At 39.1% G+C, this 16,559-nt stretch overlaps 2 protein-coding genes across 10 annotated transcripts in view; both read left to right on the forward strand.

The window, feature by feature from the left end:
* The window catches only part of LOC123870361 (protein unc-13 homolog 4B), a 66,252-nt gene extending 63,492 nt beyond the window's left edge, over window positions 1-2,760 (forward strand). For all 9 annotated transcript variants that reach the window (XM_045913630.1, XM_045913629.1, XM_045913632.1 and 6 more), the window contains 2 exons: window positions 349-542; window positions 1,005-2,760. In XM_045913630.1, coding sequence (XP_045769586.1) covers window positions 349-542; window positions 1,005-1,120 — 310 coding nt within the window. In that variant the 3' untranslated portion in view covers window positions 1,121-2,760. The remainder of the gene's footprint in view (window positions 1-348; window positions 543-1,004) is intronic.
* Window positions 2,761-11,931: 9,171 nt separating this feature from the next.
* LOC123870373 (palmitoleoyl-protein carboxylesterase NOTUM) lies at window positions 11,932-16,556 on the forward strand. The gene is made up of 3 exons (XM_045913655.1): window positions 11,932-12,347; window positions 14,379-14,479; window positions 15,274-16,556. Exons 1-3 carry the CDS (start codon window positions 12,300-12,302, stop codon window positions 16,421-16,423), a joined length of 1,299 nt encoding a protein of 432 aa, XP_045769611.1. The 5' UTR covers window positions 11,932-12,299; the 3' UTR covers window positions 16,424-16,556.
* The last annotated feature ends 3 nt before the right edge of the window (window positions 16,557-16,559 follow it).

Consider the following 16,559-nt stretch of genomic DNA (forward strand, 5'->3'; position numbering starts at 1 on the left):
GAGGCTCAATAATAAGTGAGCTCAATAATATAGCCCCTATGATATCAAGATCCTAAAACATGTTGGATAGAAGCAGGCGTTACTTTGCTAGTCTAGTCTACTTAGCTTAGTCTATAATCATCATCATCATCGCGTGCCTTCTAAACGAAGTTTGGCGGTCATTATCCGAAAAGCTTCTCAATTTACAGCCACCTCTTTTAACTTCGGGTAGCTAAGCTCTGTTCACCCCACAGAATTAGAAATGTGGTCCACCCCCTTATATCATCCAACCATTTGCGTCTAAGATATAAGAAAGATCTAAGAGATGATAAGTCTATGATACTCATGTTGTTCCTTGTGCCTCTTTAGAGCGCTAACCCACGAGCAGCGTAGCATCACCGACGGTCTCATCCACCTGGTCATCAAAGACAAGGACATGTTCAGCGTCAGCAACACGTTCGTGGGCGAGGCGTACTTGCACTTCAGCGAGATCCCGGACACGCCTGCGCCGATATCCAGCCTGCCGCAGCAACACTTGCCACTGTCCAGGCCTGCTAGTATAGGTGAGTAACCTTATTCGCCTCCTAAATGACGAAGACGTCAGACAGACCAATCAAATTATTCATATCCTTCTAATATTATAAACGCGAAAGTTTGTATCTATAGATGGATGGATGTTAGTTACTCTTTCACGCAAAAACTACTGGATAGATTTGGCTGAAATTTGGAATTATACCCTGAACTAACACAAAAGACTTTTTTATCCCGAAAAATCAATGAGTTCCCACATAAGAGTTTTTTAAAAACCCATATTCACGGGAACGAAGTCGCGAGCATTAGCTAGTTATTCATATAAGTGATAATTCTTTCACGTCATCTGTCTCCGCTCTGCCTAAGTGGATACTGGGCCTCACACAATAGTTTGTTTGCATCCTACAACTAATCATTCTCCATTCAATTTAGATTTTTTAACAAGTCGATAGTTTAATATCCGAAATAGTTTGAAATCATACACTTTCTTACAGATGGTGACGCTATCAAAGCCCTGGAGTCCAGGCAAGGGGACAGACAAGCACGGGAGTTCCTTAAGAAGCAAAGACAGAAATTGCCAAGTAGTAAACAGTTCTTCTCGCTAGGCTGAATATTTAGTAGAGTACACGTATTGTAAGCTTAATTTATTTGTGAGAAACTTACGCACATGTCCATCATCCTATATTAAAATAGTTAATTTCTATGAAAATACCTACTAAGGAAGCAGTAATAATTACTGTACGAATAATTGCTTTATATCATACTAATATTGGATTGAAATTTTCTGAAGGCTTAAAAAGAAATAATCAAAAAACTGTATGTTTTACAGTACCTTTCTGTCACTAAAGTGGAGAACATGTAATCAAATAGAATATAATATTTCACGCGATCTAGCTTAGCCGTGAATTTGCACGATGATTTACACAAAAACATGTTGAAAACTCATTGCGTTTGCATTGTCGTATAATTTCTTGAAAATGAACTTGTTTAACATTTCCATTAAATCTTTGTCCGAGAATTTACTCGATTATCTGCAGTATGAACAGAAATTCAACTAAAGTTGAGATTCGTCACGTACGAGGACCTATTAAACATTCGCATGTTTAACGTTTTTTTGGTGCAAACTCACGGTCATAAAAAGCAAACGTCAACTAATAGGTATAAGAGTTTATACAAGTTTCCATATGAAATTGAACGTAGAGATTATTATGTAGGGATTCTAAGAGCAATAATTTGATTAGCAAGCATCAAAAATGGGCAATAACTAATAAGCGTTGACTGATAGTGGCTTTTAGAGACAAGAACTTGTTTTATGAATATTTTAATATTAGGTAAATATATTAATTTTATCATTTTGGCGTGATTATGAATCTCGGTAGCAAAGTGTAATGATTAATTATTATTAAAATGATGTAATTTGCTTAAGGTATGTGTTCCTTGGTGCATATTATAAATGAACATAGCGCATACCTACAAGCAAACTACAAAAGTCGAATACTATAAAAATAAAAACGGCCAAGCGTAATTCGGACTCGTGCACAAAGGGTTCCGTACCTCCACACAATATAGTATATAGTATTCTTATAGTAAGTTACAATTTATAAAATGCCAGAGGAACATGAAGGCGACTAAAAACAAGGTGCTGAATTGATAAGCAATTCTGCACTTACTCAAAAGTAAGAAATTATTGTATTTATTGTTACACTATAACAATTAAATTCAAATACTAATAAATATTTAACAAAAATTCAAACGGTAAGAATGAAATAAGTAATAATTAAAAACACCTATTCTTTGAAAATTTCAACTGGCTACCTATTACGGCTGAAGTTGTGAACCCCTGTAAAAAAACAGACGAACGGACAAATAGAAGGACACACAAACAGGGAATGATTAAAGAGGGTCACGTTTGGCACTCTTTGTGTACGAAACCCTAAAAATGTGCCGGTTGCTTGGTGTGTACAAACGCACTACGTAACTAAAGTTACGTGCGTAAAAGTAACGTACGATAAATCTTAAATTTACCTACTATAGTTTTAGATCTCAGTGTAATTGTAAAAAAAAAATATTGAAAAAAACCGAGAATCGAGATAGGCATAGCTATTTCCTAAAACCCCTATTTTGAGTACCTAATTTAATTTTGTAGAATTAAAAGAATGGATTTTGTCAAGTACCTACTTGAAAACAATGATAATAATAATTAATTCGCCGTCCCCGACGAATAAATAGGATAATCGCAAAAAATAAATTTTACAGGACCAATTAAAAAACAGTTTATATTGGTTTAAATATTAAATTTAGTCCCTATTCGTTGGGGACGGCGATTTGTTCATGAGCTATGTAAAGTCCGGCCCATAAAATAGTAAATTTATTACTTGTAGCTTTTAAGTTATGTGTGTATATTACAATCAAAAGGCTTATCCGGTCAACCCTACTTTGACATACATTTGACTGTGGAGGTTGGTCAAAATTAGTTTTAACTAAATAATATATTGCTTTTGACTAAAAAAAATAGTTAAAAATAGTTTTAAATCTGAGCTCCAGCTTCATTCATATTTTGATGATCCTATGCCTAGTGTGGTTTTAAATGAAGTATGCCAGTAGCTGAGTTCGCGCTTTCCAAAATCGAATAATAGGTGTAGGACTGCATGGAGTCGGGAGTCGGGATGCTGCGTTCTGGGTTACATTTGACCTAACCTTGTATCATACATTATTAATGAACTTAATAATTCCAGCAAATAGAATTTTGACAGGAATTTCAGTCAAAACTACTTTTGACCAACCTCTAAATTCAAAAGTACTTTGACTGTTTTTTGCAGTTAAAAGTAGCTTTAAACGGATGAGAGTTCTGACTGTATGTAACTGTATATTAGTGATTTTATGAAGTATACTTGAATGTTTAGATTTTAGACTTACCTACTCATTCGGTAGTTGCTGTGTACTGTGATAAAAATACGTGCCTTAAAATTTTCTTTCCTATCGTATTTAATAATATTTATTGTAAAAAAGTTGTATGAGATTGTCTGAAGGTACAATTTATAGTTTGGGCTGCAGCTGTCAGAGATTAATAAAAGTTATCACTAAGTTACTTTTATTTCTGTTTTTTTTTTCTGTTCAGAGTTTTATATTTCATACTTTTTCTTGTATATATTTTGATATATATATAATATATATGTATTAGGAATGTACGATGTAATACGATCGTTTATAACTTCAACTGTATTTTTATTTCTTATTTATTTGTGTCAACAATAAAGTCGTTTTTCATAGAAAACTGTTTTATTCTCCTTTCCCCTCCAAATAAGCGTAAAACGTCAATTAGGTAGTATTGAAGTTAGTTATGGCACTACAGTGAAGATAAGTATACACTTCTAGCAAAAACGCAACGCACAATAATAGGTTTAGAACTATGCAATGTATCCGTAAATCGTGAACCGTGATAGGTACAAGAGAATGAAATCTAAAGCGCCAGGCAAAGCTGTCGCTTGCGTGTTTTTCATTCGTTGATCTTTTAAATCTTAATATACTTAATTGTAGCTTTCTTTAAATGTAAGTAACACCCAATTGCAGGTTTGAAGTTAGCACCCTCTCCGCAACTGATCTTGTAGAAGTAAAAGCCAACATCAGAAATAGGTACTTCCGAAGGTTTTTAGTAAATGAGTAGGTAGGTACCTACTTAATATTTTATCCTAGGTATCATCTCTAAAAGTTGGCACAAATAATATTAGAAGGTTCAATCTCCGCACGCTAACGTAGCCCTACCTATAGTACGCGACAGGTCGAGACGGCAATCGGGGTGGGAACAGCCCGCACACCGGCACAGCCCTTACGTTAACCCGGTGCGGGCGAGCGCGGGCGCTGTGCGGGTGTGCGAGGCATCCCCACACCTCATACCCCGATAGCCACCATGACCTGTCGCGAACTATACCTATCCACCTTCTAGGCCATTGTTTTATTGGCTTAGGATGATAATGGAAATAAATGTGGAACGATCACGAATTTGGGTTGCCTCTTTCAACATCAATGAATTCACTACACGGTAGATAGGTAAGTAGGTAGGTTACCTTGGTAAATAACCTGCCCAGTCTATTTTTTGAGCGTTTATCTCAAAATCTGATTTTATTCTTTCACTAAAAGATCATAAAAGTCAACTCGGACCTTACATCACGACTCAAGAGAAGGTGCCAAAACCTATGAGTAACGTTACGTGTGACCGACAACTTCCTACATTCACGGACGAGACAATCAAATTCTTTAATAGCATCTAGATACCTAAGTTTCCAAAGTGAGAGTGTAGATTTGTAACCAATGAAGATTTGCGAGAAAAATCTGTAGAGATACCAACCAGTTGTATTGTAAATTATTACCTATTATAAAACTATAAATTATGCATCGTTTAAGGCAAATGAATAACACGACGCCAGCGACGCCGCGCCGGCGACGGACACTCAAAGGTAGGTGTTATTACTTCATGCATATAAAACGATAAGTGTTACTGACCAGCGCACGGTCCCACTGCACTTGCAAGATAAATCTAAACCACTACTCGGGCATACACCGACAAAACCGGACCGGAGTAGGTACCTAACTATTGCAACATTCACGTACCTATATTATAATCCGTCGGTTTTATTAAAATCTGTCCAGTAGATACATAATAATAGAAACCGAGAAGCGAAACTCGACAAAGCCGTTGGCTGGTAGTTTCACTATTCTTTTGCTGCATCTACAAAATAGAACTAGGTAAAATGAATTCAGGCTTTTCCCTGTAGGCACATGTATACTGTATAGGTGCTCATTGACCTCTATCGAAACACCTACCAAGTGCGCGTCGAACTGGCAAATGAAGGGTTCCGTACCATCGTAGGTACCCGATATAATTTGTATGGCGGACATTTTGAAATTCACCATCTTGGTTCTTTATTATTTGTTGTTATAGCGGCAATAAAAATACTCACTGAAAGTTTTAACTCTACCTATTACGGTTCATGAGATACAGCCCGCTGACAGACAGACGGACGAACAGCGGAGGCTTAGTAATATGATCCCGTTGGCACCCTTTGGGTACGAAACCCTAAAAAGCAACAATTTGTCCGTACTTAAACATTTAAATTAAATAAGATTATTATTAAACCACACCAATAAGAGTAATTCAAAGCCTAACTCAAATCCAAGCAACCTTCATCACTCCACTGTCATACGTCACGTCACTCGGAAACCAAATTCAAATTAATTAAAATGTCACGGAACAAAAGGCAATTAGACGTGCCGCCGGCCGGCGTGCGGTGGTGGAAACGCGGTATCAAATGAAACATCTTAGCGAACATCGGCGGCTTGTTTCATGTGCCTCCCTTGCCTTTGATCACGCCGCACCGACAATCCGCCTCGCTACTTATCGGCTTAGATTTATTGTGATTCGGAGGCTGCGGCCTGCGGCTCGGGAATCGCACTACTATGCTACGTTCGGAGGAGAGACGGTTGTAAAATTATCTGCATATAGGATACATAAAGGCTGTTATTGCTAAAGTTATGTATAACTTATGTTATTGGCTCATAAAGGTAAGTACCTATCTACTACCTACAAACAAGAAACATCTAAAACAAAATCAAGACCTAGTTATTTACCTATTCTTGTTATTTACTACGTGGAAGGTGTTTTTAACCCCCGACCCAAAAAGAGGGGTGTTATAAGTTTGACGTGTGTATCTGTGTGTCTGTCTGTGGCATCGTAGCTCCTAAACGAATGAACCGATTTTAATTTAGTTTTTTTTGTTTGAAAGGTGGCTTGATCAAGAGTGTTCTTAGCTATAATCCAAGAAAATCGGTTCAGCCGTTTGAAAGTTATCAGCTCTTTTCAAGTTACTGTAACCTTCACTTGTCGGGGGTGTTATAAATTTTTAATTTACACTTGTTTCAAATGTAATTTTATTGTAACTTTTCTCACCCGTCTGCCATGGATGATGAAGTTTCGGTGGAATATGTATATTATTGTTTTTGTTTACTAATTATAAAAATAATTTTGTCACTTTCACTTCCCAGCTGTTTTTATCCAAATGATGATGTTGGGGCCAAATTTTATACCCGTGACAATCAATTTGTCCGCGACGTGACCTACCTATGAATTAGGAACATACTTAGGTATAAGTATGTCTTCGCCGAGAGACGCTATAGTACCTATATTTTTATTGGCGAAAGCCTTTTATGACGTATTTTTGAGATTTTTCGGCTACAATACACAGACGCAAGATGACTGTTAAGCTTACGATAGTGATACTGTATGTGAATTGACCTGCATATTTTAATGGGTATTTTAATGGGCTTGGGTACAGCGGAGGCGCCGTCTCTTGAACTAATCCATTCGTACTACACTTCCGATGGTTATTGAAGTGGACTGTCCCCAACACAAGTGGTTGGCGCTAATTAGCCGCACGTGTCCTTTGCTCCACTTTCGGTACCGGTTGTACGCGTACGTTTAGCCGCTAGATTATTAATTTATTCACTGATAAATCTAAAGGGGGATAAAAATTTCGTAGACCAAATTGTCAGTAGAATTAATCAGTTATGGTGCCTGTTGTATGAAATAAACTCCTTTTTGCTTTTTCTAACATTTTTGTTTGATAGTAATTGTTCAAGCAGATATTATACCTAATTATAATTAATCATCATTGAAATGAATATAGGTAGTTACCTATCTAACTATAGTAGCTATAATGAACAAAAAAGTGTTCTATAAGCTATCAAGTGGCTATCAAACTAGGATACGTCGTTCTTTTGTAGTCATAGCGTGACTTACCCAATACCCATAAGTACCTGCAATTTCTTGGTCTGAGCTTACCAACTTATTCGTCAACGATCAACTTACATGAAAAGTTATTGTTTGGAACAAGTAACGAATAACAACCAAGAATTTTGTAAATATCACAACAACAACCTATCATAATATTAACCTATTATATATTATTCAACATACCTAATGGACACTTGAAAAGAGCGACCGCAGAGTTTCTTGCTGATTCTTTTCGGTAGGAACGGTATTCCAAACCATTGGTAAATCATTTTGACGATATTCAATTTGTAATAGTTCACTAGTGTAAAATGTATGCTATTCTATTCTTTCTATTGCGCAATAGGTAATAGTAAATACCTACATAGGTACTAAGTAAAGACCGCTAACCGTAACACGATCGAAATGATAGAGCCAAAAAAAAAAACTCCTAGGTGGGTACTATACTTATGTTTTTTAAAGAAATATATGAACTTAGTTTATTTTAAACCTATGGTGTAGGCGAGTGTACGAATAAGCGTCATGGAGAATGACCATTATATTTTTTGCCCGAACGCGCTCTGCCGGTAGCCGGCGATTCTGTAAAAAGATCACTATTATTTCTTACCTTTATATTGAGTTGACTATCGATTTAATATCGGTTATGTTCAATGAATAAGTAGGTAATACAAAAAAGTAGGTTTTGAATACTGAGCTCAGCAGAGGTTATATTATCTGCCTTACTACATCCATACTAAGTACATACTTAATTTTTGAGTAGGTAAATCTGACATTCTGATGTAACCTACCTATTAGGTACCTACTTAACTTACGGCTGAACAGCGAGATTTGATACATATAAGTACTTATCTCAATACATTTTCGTAGACTTACTTTACTCGAACTTGAAAAGTTAAGTCTACAAACTATAACAAGGAGCACGAAAACCCCGGAAAACTAGACCTGTTTAAAGTTAAAAATTACCTACCAAACCTTACCTACCAAAAAGCTGTTATCTGAGGGTCAAGATGAAATTAGTCCATCGGAAATTCTATAAAATCTATAAAATTAATTTATTGATAAAGTGCTAAAAATGTCACATGAAGCACATAGGTAAGTACCTGTGCTTTATGTGTTTACGGATATCTTTTACTTAAGTAAGATAACAATTAACAAAATTATTACCTGTAGGTAGGTATGTGTTGAATGTGGTAGGTAGGTATAGGTACTTAACATAGGTAGGTAGGTACATGGAAATCTATTCCTTAAATCGGATGTGGCATAATCCAACCTTTTCGATGGGAAATATAAGTAGGTACTTACCTATCTATTTTAATACAATACCTGATAGTATTTACTTACTTAAATAAAACGTTACCGTCCAAACTACTCAAACAATAATTCTGTTCAAGATCATCTTAATGAGAGTAAGAATCATTAAAAGGAACAAAGTTTATCATTAAAAAAAAAGGTACCTAAGCACAATTTTAAATAAATAAACAACCATGAGGCAGAAAACTTTTAATAAGTAAGTACGTAAGCCTACCTAATGTAGAGCTAGGCGGCTAGGTTACGATTCTGGAGCTTTTGCCTGTTATAGTCTTACTTAAGTATTTTATAAACTTTTTGTTAAGTATGTATATATTAACAGTTTTATTACTTACCTATAGCGACTCAACAAACATTCAAAGCAATCTAAGCACGAGGTTTAGATTACTCTGAATGTTATTAATGTTAGCGTCCTTTATAGCCGCTCAAACGACTAACTCCACCATAACTTATTTATGAATATTCTGTTTACTGCCTTTAATAAATTAATAAGACTCTATTATGAAGAGGCGCACAAAAACTTTTGTAAAGCTTATTGTGATGGAAAATGAGCTGTATAATAGTCTTCTATATTAAAGTGGTTTAAAAGACCGTCCCGACTAAGTCATAATGGGATTGAATAATAAGCCATAAAAATTTTGAATGATCTAAATGGTTTATTCTCCCGCTCTATATGCGAGTGGTAAGCGCGCATTTCTTTAGCCCTGATTTATTATGGATAGCTAGATGTTGTATCGCCAGTCGATAAAATAAGTTTAATGAGAGCGAGTCGTATATCAGAGTCGGCATCATAAAGGTGGGTACCAACTGTCAAAGGGCTCATTGTGGCGGCGTGGCTTTATGATGGCATTTTTACAGGCAGGCACAGGCTTTGAACCGACGAGCCGCCCGCGCCTGCCAATTATATTCTACTTAGCTGTGCCCACATTCCTCCCCCTCATCTACGGGTAAGTCTCACTCACTCTTGGCGAACCATAGTCAGTAGTTTGTTTAGGATCCTCTTCGACGAACCACTCACCTATCAAAAAGTCCCCATGTAAAGACCATGACATCGAACGAACATGAGAGTAGAGTTCTTATAGCTGATGCCCAGGATTTCGTGCGTGGGATTTAGTTTTTTGAAAATCCCGTGGGAACTTTTCAATTTTCCTGGATAAAAAGTACCTATAGCCTGTGTTTCTCTAGGTCTTTAACGATACGGATACAAAAAATCCCGTCGACCTGCTGTGCAACGTGATTGAGGGACCAACAAACAAACACATTTTCGCATTTATAATACGGGTAATGATTATGTATTTCATAAGTGCTTAGATGTGTTCTAGTTAAGTACATGAAACCTATCATGAAAAATTGATGTCTTAGGTAATTTTGGTAATAAACAAGCATGAGCTTATGGCACGACAATTCTAATAGAATCTGTATTCTACGGCAAAGCCGAAAGGAAGGGTTATGATTTTCTATGTAAAGTTATCATAGTATAAGAGAACCGTTGAGTACTGAATAATATTTATTAGCACCTGCTACAACAAAGTAAGCATAACATATACATGTACATAACATACACATAATATATAAAATTAAAATAATGTCGAAGAACACGTGTGTACATAGCGCAGGTAATCTGGTGCGAATAGGCGGCGCAAGTAACAGCGATTTGAGGTTTGAGGGCGCATTCGGCATATGCAGGGTTGCTGGTTACTCTTTAGTAAAAACTCCAGTTTTTCTTTTCTTTTTTTTAACTTACTACTTGATATGATAAAAAACCTTTGAAGGCTCATTTGCAAACAAAGTGTAAATTAAAAATTTATAAAACCCTGGCAAGTGAAGGTTTACAGTAACTAGAAAAAAGCTGATAACTTTCAAACGGCTGAACCGATTTTCTTGGATTATTATTAAAGCTAAAAACACTCTCGATCAAGCCACCCGTCAAACAAAAAAAAACTAAATTAAAATCGGTTCATACTACCTACCTGATGGGCGATTCAGAACACTCGATTCGGTAAGTTATCGTTCGATGAGACGTATTTTTCAATGAAGAGTACGTCTTATCGAACGGTAACTTACCGATTCGAGTGTTCTGAATCGCCCGGCTGTACTCCCCGCTGCAAATGGACTGAGTTCGGACATGGTGGTGTTTCTGTACAAACAGACAAACAACACTTTGATATCCAGTAGTCGATCTGCCACCTGTGTAGCGACCTTATTACAATCCAAGTTTTCACCGAATCTTTTCTAAAGAGGGCCGATCAGAAACTCAGCAGTTACCTGCTAACTCTTATTAAAAGGCAAATAGAAGAATACTATGTCACTGGTTAATACATTAATATAAAGTATGCACTATGCATCATGTTTTGCCAAAATTTACTTAAAATAGTTCATAAAACATTGGTAATCACCGGATAAAATACAAAATTGCAGGATTTTTAGGCCAGCTTCTTTTTATTTTATTGGATTTTTACGATCAAGATAATATTTTTCTTATATGCCTCGCATCGCATCGTTAAAGTCGATCTGAGAAAGTCATACAAACATTATGTACCTACCTACCTAATCATTTTTTGAAGATATTAGGTAGGTTTACCTGCCTATTAGTACCTATTAAGTTCAGGTTTCAAGCTTTATTTTAGTGTCACTGATTTTCTTATTTACAATATCAAGACACCTTGTCTAAATTTATACCTTGATCTTCCATGTGCCTACTTACCTACTACGCGCTAGGCAGCACTAGATGGCCATTCCAAACAAGAACTTTGACAGTTGATTTATATAAGTTGTAAGACAATCTATGCGGCGAACCTACCTTGTACCTAGTTTGACGTTTTGTAAAACACGATTTTTGTCAAGAATAGACGTTCTCAGATTGACATTGATGTAGGAGAAGCTTATATTTATTTCAAGAAATTAGAGTAGTTTTTACAATAAAAATAAATAGAGAAGAGAACTGCAGAGCTACCGCGGCTTTCTAATCTCGTCATATTTTGGGCATCTTCTTCCTGCGTCGTTTCCTCAATTTTGAGGATCGTGGCTGCCCTTTGATGCATCTCTACTACGCGATGTTCTTCCATTGCTCTCTGTTTCTTGCCGCGTGGATTGCATCGCAGATGGGTGTGATTTTGGGCATGCCAGTGCACAAATACTCTGATAAAGAGTATGAGACGCTGAGCGTTTGTGTTTTAAAGGGGTAAGGAAGGTTCTAATGTCAAGTAAAGTGGTGGCAACCCTAGCGCGATGCTCCCGCCGCGGACAGGTGTGGCCATGGGGGGTGCGCATAGGGTTGCGCGGGGAGAGTGGCGCGGCGCCCGCGCAGCTCGCGTGGCCCACTCGCCTGAGTCACGCGCGCTCCGTAATGCTTGCATAATAATAATGACGGATGCCGATCGCGCGGCGGCGCCTTTGATCTGCGCCGCGTTTGATCTCGCCGCCGGAGCCGGTCCCGCTGCCCCTGCCTCACAACTCACAAACGAGCCGCCCGCCTCTTACCTTTATTCGGTCCGACGCCGCGCGACGAGGCGGCCCTTCGCCCTCGCTCTAAATAGAGGCTTTATTTTGTAAACAGGGAGTAGTGCTACCGTAGCGCGCGTTCGGCACCACCACCGCTGCGCCTGCCAGCTGCCACTCCTGCCAGTGCCGGCACAGCCATCGGCAGCATGGGGTGTGTCCGCGGTCGCCTGCCGCGCTGTGATCACAGCCTTCCGCGATGACTGCGAGCGGCCGTCGCTCCTACTGGCTCACATGGACCCTCTGTGTACGCATCCATTTGTTTACTCTGTGATACGTCACTTGCACTTGGCAGGTGTCGGCGTTGGTGACGATTAGTGTTCTTGTTTGTTTTGTTTTGGGATATATTTGTGTATTAGTTATTAAATAAACTATAAGTACTTACTTAACTATGTTTTATAATTAGTATTCGTAAACAACATCGATAAGTAATTGAACAACATCACAATAGCAAAAAGAAAAATTTAGATTTTCCCACTTTTTCCGCCGCGCCCGCAAGGTTTCCGTTAAATGATTAATATTTTCAAATTTGTATAGCGACTGAATCGATTATCATACAATTTACGTTATCAAGTTCTGTATAGTGTTCTGGATTACGATTTTTGTATGCATCTCGTTTAGGTTGTTCTCAAAACAAATGAAAAAAATTGTAACTGGGAATGTCTTCCTAGTAAAACTCGGACGGATGGATGCGAGGGAGTAAAGAACTAAATATCTACAGACAACCAAACTTGCTCCAAGTTACAAAATATCGCTTTCTGAATATTTTCTTTGTTTTGATCCGGGATGCAAATGCGTATAATATTATGAATACAAGCATTCGTACCTTTATCTACTTTATTTCGGTTGTCTTTTTCTTGTGTCTTTTGTATGTATATTGCTTCGATTCGCTTAATTCCTACACCTTTTCTTTGAATATTTTTTGAAGAAAACCTTCTATAAGCGCGTTGTACGATTTTGAGATGGGTAAAAACTTCAGGATCGCGTCACCGACATGGTAAAATTAATAATGCTCGGAACTTTTTATTCCGGAAAAACAAAGATTTTTAAAAAACATAAATCCACGCGGACGGAGTCGCGGGCGTCATCTAGTAATATTATAAATGCAAAAGTGTGTCTGTCTGTCTGCTAGCTTTTCACGGCCTAACGATTTAACCGATTTTGATGGGTACAGAGTTAGCTTACATCGCAGGGGCGGAAATAGCTTTTTATACGGAAAATCAAAGAGTTCCCACGGGAATTTAAACTTTTATGTACCGTGCTAATACATATTACATACCTACCTAAGCGTTACAATTTAGAACTCCAGTTCGACTCTTCGGTCGTAGAAATTATTCTATCCTTTTTGTACTGCTGATTTTAGAAAAATAACTGTTTCGTTTACCTTTGTACAAATCCGTACAGTTGTTTTAGTTTGATTGAGCTACAAATACATTATGAACTTATGCATTTAGAAAGGTAAAGATTTCAAGAAAAACCAGACTAGACAAGTTAGCCCTTGACTGCAATCTCACCTAGTGGTAAGTGAAGATGCAGTCTAAGATGCAGGCTAACCTGGAAGGAGTATGGCAGTTTTCATTAAACGGAACGCCGGAACGATAAATCGCACGGTTGTGCCTGTAGGGTGGTTACTAGCTACGACAGAAACCTCCCACCAGACCATACCGGAAATTTAGAAATTATGGAATTCCAAACCCCTACCGGGAATCGAATTCGGGACCTCCTACTATTAAGACCACAGCGCTTACCACTGCGCCAGGGAGGTCGTCCAAAGGGAGGGAGGAGATTGGATGTAGGGGGTAGTAATCTCTGGAACTATTCTGAAAATTCTTTCACTGAAAGATAGCTACATTGTCTCCGATAGGCTCTAATCCTAATCCATACTCAATATTATAAATGTGCAAGAGTGTCTGTCTGTCTATCTGTTTGTCTGTCGGTCTATCTGTCTGTCTGTCTGTCTGTCTGTCGGTCTGTCTGCTACCTTTTCACGGCCCAAGAGTTTAACCGATTCTGTCGTGGTACACGGTTAGCTTATATCCCGGGGATGGACATAGGCTACTTTTATCCCGGAAAATCAAAGAGTTCCCACGGAATTCCTAAAGACCCATCCACATAAACGATTTGTATGAAATTTGGAACTGAGGTAGCTTGCGTTTCTGCAATTGACATAGGCAACTTTTTATCCCGGAAAATCAAACAGTTCCCACGGGATCTTTAAAAACCTAAATCCACGCGGACGAAGTCGCGGGTATCCTCTAGTGCTATTATAAATTTTCAGGCACTGGTCGCGGCCTGTGAGAGTGCAGCACCGCCCGACAGCCTGAGACTTGTGTGGCTGTCCAACACTACGCTGATCTGCAACGATGGGTCGCCAGCGGGGTAAGTTTCTTAATAAATAAGTAGATTACAGGTTAAATAATGAATTTGGGATAATGTGTTGGCTAAGCAATGTGGCCTCACTCCCAAGCCGATAAACCTTTACCGGCAAAGGGACAAGGCATGATGTTTTATTCAAATAAGCTTTCACAGATCTGTAAGATATTAAGTAAGTAACAATTTATCATTTACAATAAAGACTTCAAAGTATACTTACAAGTCATATATCGCTGTTTGCCTACTATAATATGATATATTATATCATACACCTTGAATGTCGATTGAAATGAGTTTTTCAGTTTTTGTGGATTGGGATCACCTTTGAAGGTACAGATATATCTACCTACTACCACAGCTACTAAGTAGGTACTATTATGTAATACTACTGAGTACTGAGGTTGTATAAACGAAACGAAATACGTTTCGATTTGCTATCAAGGAAAACAAAATGAAACTGGAAAGTGTTCCGAACCATCGTGCAAGGTGTGCACGTACTCTGTATTTGGATTTTTTTTAATCTGCAAGACAGCCATTTTGAATTTTTTATTTTCATTATTTGTTGTTTAGCGACAATAGACACACACACACTGAAAATTTCAACTCTCTATCTATTATGGTTCTGAGATACGGCTCGCAGACAGACAGACGAACAGACAGACGGATGAACAGATGGAGGGACAGCTGAGGCTTACTAGTAGGGTCCCGTTGGAATCGTTCGGGTACGGAACCCTAAAAAAGCTCTTTCTTAAGTAAAAGTTTTTTATTTGCAATTTTTAGAAGTATTTTATAAATTTCAGATATTATATTCGTCGCGGCAGCAACAACCACCACTGGGTGGTGTACTTGGAAGGCGGCGGCTACTGCTGGGACAAGGCGTCGTGCGACGCGCGCTGGCGTCGTCGACCCAGCCTCATGTCCTCCACGCGATGGCCTCGAGCTCGGAGGGCGCCAGCTCTGCTCTCCTCCGACCCACAGGCTAATCCAATTTGGCACGCTTCCAACCACGTCCTGCTGCCATACTGCTCCAGTGATATGTGGGCGGGTACACGCACAAACCGACACTCTAGTTCCAATAGCAGCTTTGCGTTCGCAGGCTGTTACATCGTACGTTCTGTACTCGACGAACTCTTGAAAATCGGACTTGCCGGTCGTTTGCTGCTCGTCGGATCGAGTGCGGGTGGAACTGGTGTTATGCTTCACGTGGATGCCGCAAGACGAAGCCTTCGCGCACATGGCATTCGTGTCGCTGCCATCGCAGATTCTGGTTGGTTTCTGGATAGGCCGCCGAAAGCGAGGCGTGCATCCTCAGCCGATGCCATCGCCCGGCTAGGCCATTCTCTGTGGTCGGGATCTCCGCCGAATTCCTGCGTCAGAGAGTATCGAGATAAACCCTGGCTGTGTTATTTCGGATATCGCTTGTATCCGCACATTCGGACACCTCTTTTTGTTTTCCAGTACCTCTTTGACTCAGCCCAATTGACTGCAGAAGGAGTTCGAGCCCCACGAACGAGAGCACAGTGGGATGCGGTTCACGAGACGGGCTCAGCGATTCGCGCGAGTCTGAAACGCGTGCGTTTTACTTTTGCTCCGGCTTGTATCGCTCACGGCGCACTCGCTCGCCCGGAATGGTTGGCGATCAACGTGTCAGGTGTATCGTTACCCAGAGCTATCTCTTGTTGGGAACGCCGGTTCAGCAACGGCAGCAGACGAGTTCGTGCCCGATGTGCACCGCGGAGACTGATAGAGCGCTGCTCGTGGCCTCAGTGCAACGGGTCGTGTCCCCGGTTGCGAGATCCTAGAACTGGAGAGGAAGTGGCGCTCGCTGCGCTTCTACAGAGCTTTGGCCTCGATGTTCGCGGCGCTGCAGCTGCGATGGGACTCGATGCTCGGGCGTTATCCCGTATGAGTCGTGCAGAGTTGCTGCCTCTGTTAGCACCGCACACGTGATAAAAATGACTGTTTTGTGCTTTATTGCACGGCTAATCTACCTCGTTTATTGCAAGTACAATTAATTTTAAAATTTAGATATTATTTATTGTAATAGAATAAGTGAGTAATATAAGTGATTTTTTTTAACATTTTC

The sequence above is a fragment of the Maniola jurtina genome, chromosome 12 (genome assembly GCF_905333055.1).
Source record: "Maniola jurtina chromosome 12, ilManJurt1.1, whole genome shotgun sequence".
In the NCBI taxonomy this organism is placed as follows: Eukaryota; Metazoa; Arthropoda; class Insecta; order Lepidoptera; family Nymphalidae; genus Maniola; species Maniola jurtina.

What these genes read in the sequence shown, in the direction of transcription:
- LOC123870373 (XM_045913655.1), top strand. Translation starts at nt 12,300, where the DNA reads ATGACTGCGAGCGGCCGTCGCTCCTACTGGCTCACATGGACCCTCTGT. An exon ending in GGCTCACATGGACCCTCTGT is followed by an intron (nt 12,348 to 14,378) that starts GTACGCATCCAT and finishes ATAAATTTTCAG; the next exon opens with GCACTGGTCGCGGCCTGTGA. An exon ending in AACGATGGGTCGCCAGCGGG is followed by an intron (nt 14,480 to 15,273) that starts GTAAGTTTCTTA and finishes TATAAATTTCAG; the next exon opens with ATATTATATTCGTCGCGGCA.